Source organism: Trichechus manatus, unplaced genomic scaffold, assembly GCF_000243295.1.
Source record: "Trichechus manatus latirostris isolate Lorelei unplaced genomic scaffold, TriManLat1.0 scaffold00001, whole genome shotgun sequence".
In the NCBI taxonomy this organism is placed as follows: domain Eukaryota; kingdom Metazoa; phylum Chordata; class Mammalia; order Sirenia; family Trichechidae; genus Trichechus; species Trichechus manatus.
The window spans coordinates 29439691-29445690 of record NW_004443937.1 but is presented as its reverse complement, the minus strand read 5'-3'; the positions used below and the strand labels follow the sequence as shown (position 1 = coordinate 29445690).

The 6000-nt window shown below is 56.5% G+C and overlaps 1 protein-coding gene across 2 annotated transcripts in view; it reads right to left on the bottom strand.

The window, feature by feature from the left end:
* Positions 1–2683: 2683 nt before the first annotated feature.
* MAPKAPK3 (MAPK activated protein kinase 3) overlaps positions 2684–6000 on the bottom strand; it is a 33496-nt gene continuing 30179 nt past the window's right edge. The window contains exons 7-9 of one of the 2 annotated variants that reach the window (XM_023727062.1): positions 5324–5409; positions 4961–5041; positions 2684–4294 (exon numbers count right to left, since the gene is read on the bottom strand). In XM_023727062.1, coding sequence (XP_023582830.1) covers positions 4142–4294; positions 4961–5041; positions 5324–5409 — 320 coding nt within the window. In that variant the 3' untranslated portion in view covers positions 2684–4141. The remainder of the gene's footprint in view (positions 4295–4960; positions 5042–5323; positions 5410–6000) is intronic. The other variant, XM_004368575.3, reaches the window with a different exon arrangement.

Genomic DNA, 6000 nt, shown 5'->3' with positions numbered 1-6000 from the left:
ACCAAAGCCTTCAGGTCTGGCTGCCCCTCTTCCCTTCTCTACCCCAGCCCTGCCCCACCATTGTCAAGGTTACTCCTGTTTAACAGGTAAGAAAACTAAGGCCCAGGGAGGTGCATGATCTGCTTGAGACCACAGAGTGTCCCTTACAACCCATCAACCAGTGACGACACATCTGCTGAGGATGCTGGCAAGCATCTAGTCCTGATTGTCAGTGCCTTATTTCACTAATAGAGAACCTCAGAAAGGGAAACCATCTTGCCCAAGGCCTAGTGTTACCTGAAGCTCAGGTCTCCTGGCTCTAAACGACTCCATCCTACCCCACACATAGGATAGAAGATAAAATTCCCAGACCTTTCCCTGCCTGTCAGCCTCAATGGTTCCAAGGGGTGGGCATGCTGGCTGCCTAGCCAGACAAGAGAAAGAATTTGACACTGCTGGGCTTGGGGGCAGCTGTGAGGCCCCACCAGGGATGCAAAGGCTCAGCCCAAGGCAGTCAGGCCCAAAGACAGCCACCAGGGCCTGATGCCCCCTCCCCATGCCTGCCAGAGAGTTTCAAACAGGCCCAGAAGCACTGAGACCCCTGCAGAGGCTGCATTTTGAGGCTCAACTCTGACGCTGCACTGACGGTGCTGAATTGAGGGCTGCAAGGGGCTGGCATGGAATCGTAATGAGGCGGGCGGCTGAAAGCTGGCCAGCACCGGGTTCACAGGACAGGCAGGGTAGGAGAGCACCCCTGGGAAGAAACACCCCCCACCCCACACACACGTGCACTCACACACGCACATGTGTGCACTGCACACACTACTCAAGGGATTCCTTATTGAAAGCTCCCAGGGAAGCCACCCCAGAGCCAGTAAAAATGCCTGTGTGCCTGGACAGGCTGATGTGAACGTGTCACCACTTGGCTTAGCTTACCTGATTCCAGCTGCTTATCAAGGATTTGCTCCCATTTCACAGACAGCCACACTGAGGCCCAAGGAGGAGTGTGACTCGGTCAGGCATGCAGTCTCCCAGCCCTGGCGTGTGAGAGCTGCACTTGATTCTGGAGAGTGGGGGCCAGGCCCTGAGCTGGGCTTGTCTCTGCACCAGGTTCCTTACAGGCTCTTGGAGAAGACCAAGCAGACACGGGAGATAAGGAGGGCTGTTCTGCCATCCTCTCCTCTGCTAATTGTTGCTTGCTGCCCACTCCTACCCCCCAGTCACAGAAGGGGCATGCTCCTCCCTCCTATCCTCCAGGCTGCCTGCAATAGCAACAGGCTAAGTATGACCAATCAGAATCCTTCCCTGGGACCGGCATGCAGATACCTCAGCAGATGCCCTCCCAGCTGGGACTACTGCAGCCATGGCCTTACACATGCAGAAGGCCAGCGTGGGTGAAGGATCAAGGCCAACCACAGAGAGAAGCACTGACAAGCAGAGCTGAGGGGCAGATGGAGCCAAGCACTCTTCCCAGTCACTGGGGTGCATCAATTCCCCCTTTGGCTTATGCTGCCCCATGACACTCCTTCCCCCACGTCCTTCCTTCATAGACAGCATCAAGGTCGTGTTCAACATGTGTTTTGTGATGTTTTGTCCTTCTCTCTCATAAGTGTAAACTCCCTGACGTGAGGCCCATCTGAAGCTTTCACTGCTGTACCTCCCCTGCACCCAGCATGGGGCCTAGGGCACAGTGGGTGCTTGGTAGACAAATGAGGGAGTCCATCAGTGCCTCAGCAACTTTGTTGCTACATGGACTATATCTGCCTTTGCTTTTGGTGAAAAACAAGTATGCTAGGAGGGTTGGCCTGAACGGCAGGCCCCATGGGGCTGCCAGAATTCACGCAGGGAGCTCAAGGGCCCCTCAGAGGGGTGGACTGGCCTTCTTAACGCCCAAGATTGGAACTGAGGTCCAGGAGGCCCAAGGGATGCTGCTCTGGAGAGCAGGCCCTTGGGAGTTAAGACCCCATGGGCAGAGAAGGCCTGATTTCCTGGTAGGAAAGTCCCAGAGGTAGATTTGGAGCTGAGTAGCTTCTCCCTTGGACAACTCTAGGTACTTCTCCAAGGATGCAGGGGGGCGCTGATGGACGCTGCGCATGAGCACTCACCACAAACCCTACTGAGTACTTTACACACACCATCTGCCTGAATCCCCAGATGACTCTCCAAGGCGGGCATGCTTATCATCCCCACTATACAATCGAGGAAACTAGGACCAGAGAGGCTGGGGTAGTTGCCCAAGGTCACCAGGCTAGGAAGCAGCGGAACATTTCAGGAATACTCGCCTATCCCCCACCTGCTACCATCTTGGCACCCTCCCCCATGCCTTGAGGGAAAGGGGGCGGGGGAGGGAGTGCTGCGGTTGCCAGAAGAGCTCTTAGAAGACTGGAAGGTTTTGAGAGAGGAGCAGGGGAAAAATGCCACAGTCAGAGCCCCCTTGAGGCTGCCTGCGAGGGCCCCCGAGGGCTGAGGGTTCTCTGTTGCTGGAGTAGTCAAAAGAGTCTTCCAGCGTCCCGCCCCCTCCCCTCCCCGACACTCTCGCTGCCAAATGAAATCTGGCAGCTTCTGAAAATAGCTCAGTGCTGCAGCAGGCACTCCGCCCGCCCGGCCTTCAGCAGGCTGGCACGCAGCTGGGGGTGGCCGATGTGGGCAGACGCTGGTGCACACGGGGCCGGAGGTGGGTGTCACACACACAGTGCCTTGGGGGTGGTGCAGAGATGGTGGCATGCAGCTGCCATCCTGCAGCTCCTCTGACCTTTCCAAGCCTGTCTGGGCCACGGTGACCTTAGAGTCAGCCTGATGTGTTTACCAGGTCTGAGGCACCCTCTCCAGCCAGGACGAAATCCAGTGGGTGGGAGCAGCTGCCCTTGGGCCAGTTGTGTCGGCCCATTGAGAAAAACAGAAACCCAGGAACCAGTGGGAAGTGCCAAAATGGTATTTATTAATATCCAGATATAAAATCCAGCAGTGTTGTCCTATCTGACGTGGTCTGGAGTTTCCCAGCCATTAAGAGAGGGGCCAGGAAGCAGGCTGGGTGTCAGGCACTTGTCAGGCCCATATCAGGCACTTGGTACTCTGAGGCTGCTCTGGAAAGGGTGGGGCTCGGTAAACGGGGACCCAGAGGGAAGGTGCCTCTGCCCCAACGCGGGCCAAAGCCAGGACCAGACCTTCTGAGCATTGCTCAGCAGCCCTCCACCACCTCAGGCCTTATCCGGAGTGTAGAAAGAGACCTTGATTAAAGGGGAGTCTCTTGACCCTGCCCCCAGGCACCCACAGTCGTGAACACTCCCACGAGAGTACACCAAGAGGCAGCCCCTGCCATCTCCTAGGACAGGGCAGAGGATGAGCCCTCACATGGAGGTACCAAGAGGGGCTTGCCTGCCTGGGATCCGGTAAGCAAGTGGCTTCTGTCACAGTGGCATTTTCCAAAGTGGAAAAGGGTTAAAAGCACCCCACCCCACAATTCTCAGCTGAGATGAGAGATCACCCTTCAGGCAAGGGGCAGTGACAGGATGGCTGGGCCCGGAGACTCCATGGGGGGAGACCTCTGAGGGCCATCTGGAAGGGGAGTGCGGCAAGGCAGGGCTGGACTACCGAGGGATGCCAAAGAGGGGCGAGCCTAAGAGGGGAGACCCAGTGTGAAAGAGATCAGCCTCCCAAGAAGACAGGTACGGACCCTTGATTGCCCCTCTCCCTCCCTCCTTCACTCAGCATTCACAGACAGCAACACTATCCCCGGTCACCATGGCAACCAGTGGCCGATGCCCTTCCCAAGGCCAGGCAGGTCTACACACCCCTTGGGGGTACTCTATGGAATATGAGAGGCCTAGCCACAACTCCTAGTGGTCTAGAAGGCTGAGGTCATGCTCCAGGATGGGACAGAGCCAAGGTGCCACTAAGGCCACCCTGGCCAAAGGCACTGCAACTGCAGCAGGTGACTCTCCAGCCCCTAGGCTCTGGCCCTTTCCTAGGGCCTGGGCTGAGACTAGCGCTCTGAAGGAGGTTTGGGTCAGGGCCCCCACCCTGAAATTCCAAGTGAAAAATTACAACACAGCAAAATAGTCCTTTTTTTAAAAAAATAACCCTGGGCCCTCTGGCCAGGGCCTCAGCACGCTCCAGTTTGTCCCCCAGGCTGAGAGGCCTGGCTCTTCCATGACCTCGTGAGCTACTGGTTGTTGCAGCCCTGTGAGGCCAAGGAGCCGCCTGCCTGTTTTTTCCTCCGCTTGTTGAGGAGACGATTGTTAGAGGTCTTCAGGTCCTTGATCTTCACCTGGTCATAGTCCACCCGCATGGTGGCCAGGGCACTGGTCATCTCCTCCTAGGGACAGACAGGGAGCTCAGAGCTCAGGATATAATGGCCTCAAGAGCCACCACATTCCTGCAATGACAGCTTGCACTGTCCAAATGCCCAGTGTATGCCTGGCCCTGAGTCAAGCCCTTTGTATCACAGAATCCTCACAACGGTTCTTTGTGGTGGGCATGTGCTTATCCACTAAGGCACAGAAAGGAGAGTGACTCCCTGGGATCACACAGAGGGTAAGCAGGGCTGGGACCTGGGGGCGCCATCATGATAGGTACTCAGGGCACTGGGGCCTAGAGATTGTGCACTGGGTGCCCCAGGGCTCTGAGCTATTGCCCTATATAGTCAAACCCAGGCCTTGCTGGGTCTAAAACCAGGCTGACCACCCTCCCAAATGTTGGTTATAAAAGGAGGTATGGCAAAAGCTTGGGGTCAAAGCCCCTTCACAAAGACCCTAGTCCAAAGCCTCCCTTCATTGAGGGAGTGAGCCAGGAGCACCACCCTGAATGGGCAGTGTGACCCTGTGCTCTGAGAGCTGTGGTTGGGCCACTGGGCAGTCATAGACACCCTGTGCTCCAGGTACGGAGAGGAGCCAAAAGCCCAGACACTGGGTAGCCACTGCCTTGGAGTCTCTCTTCCAAAAGCCCTGGAACCTATGGGAAGACTGAGGCAGGGCCCACCTACCTTGACTTCATCCCAGTGGTCTTTGTCCTCCTGCAGCACTCGGGCTGTGTGAAGTGGGGTCTGAGGCACCACCATCGATTGCTGGAAAGAGTCCCGAGCCCAAGGGTTAGAACTTGGAGGCACTGGAGACAGTATGGGCCCCCCCTACCACCCACCTCTTCTCCTCATCTCAGATAGGGAAACTGAGGCTCGAGGAGGTGAAGGGCAGTGGGACAGCCAGGTTGTAGGTGGGATGCTACTATACTTGCGTGCACACAGACTCATTCCAGCCCCATGCCAGGATCTCCAGGTCTGGACGTCAATGCCCTGGTAGCCCCACTCCTGCTCACCACCCTGCCCACTGCAGGACAAGGAAGCGCTCACATTGATCCAAGGATGGTTCATGAACTGTGTGATGGTCAGCCTCTCTGTGGGGTCTGTCTTCAGCAGAAGGCGAATCAGCTGCTTGGCTAGGGAGGCCAGGGAGGAGAGGGGAGAGATAAGGTTGCAGTATTCCTCAGAGCCAGTGGCCCGACCACAGGCTCTGTAGGGGCAGGAGCTGCATGTGCCTCATCTCACTACTGCATCCCCTGTGGCCAGCACATAACCGAGTAACTGGGAGCGAGTGGGGAAATGTGTAGGCAGAGATCAGAGAAGAATCCCAGGGAGGGGGAGGAATGTGATAGTTGACAGGCTGTCATAGGAAAGGAGGGCTGTGGTCATCAGCCTCCACGAAGGTCCCCAAAGATCCCCACCTCCTGGTATTCAGGCTTTGTGTAGTCCCATCCCATGTGACATTAGGGTTGGTCTGTGACCAACAGAGTATGGCAGAAGCAGTGGTACATTCCTCCTTGTTCTCCTTGGATTGCTGGCTCTAGGGAAAGCCAGCTGCCATGTTGTGAGGACACTCAACCAGCCTACTGGGCCATGGGAGTGAGTCACCTTGGCAGTGAATCCTCTAGCCCCCCCTCAAATCTTCAGACGTTTGCAGCACCAGCTGATACCTTGACTGCAATCTCACAAGAGACCCTGATTCGGAAACACCCAGCTAAGCTGCCCCC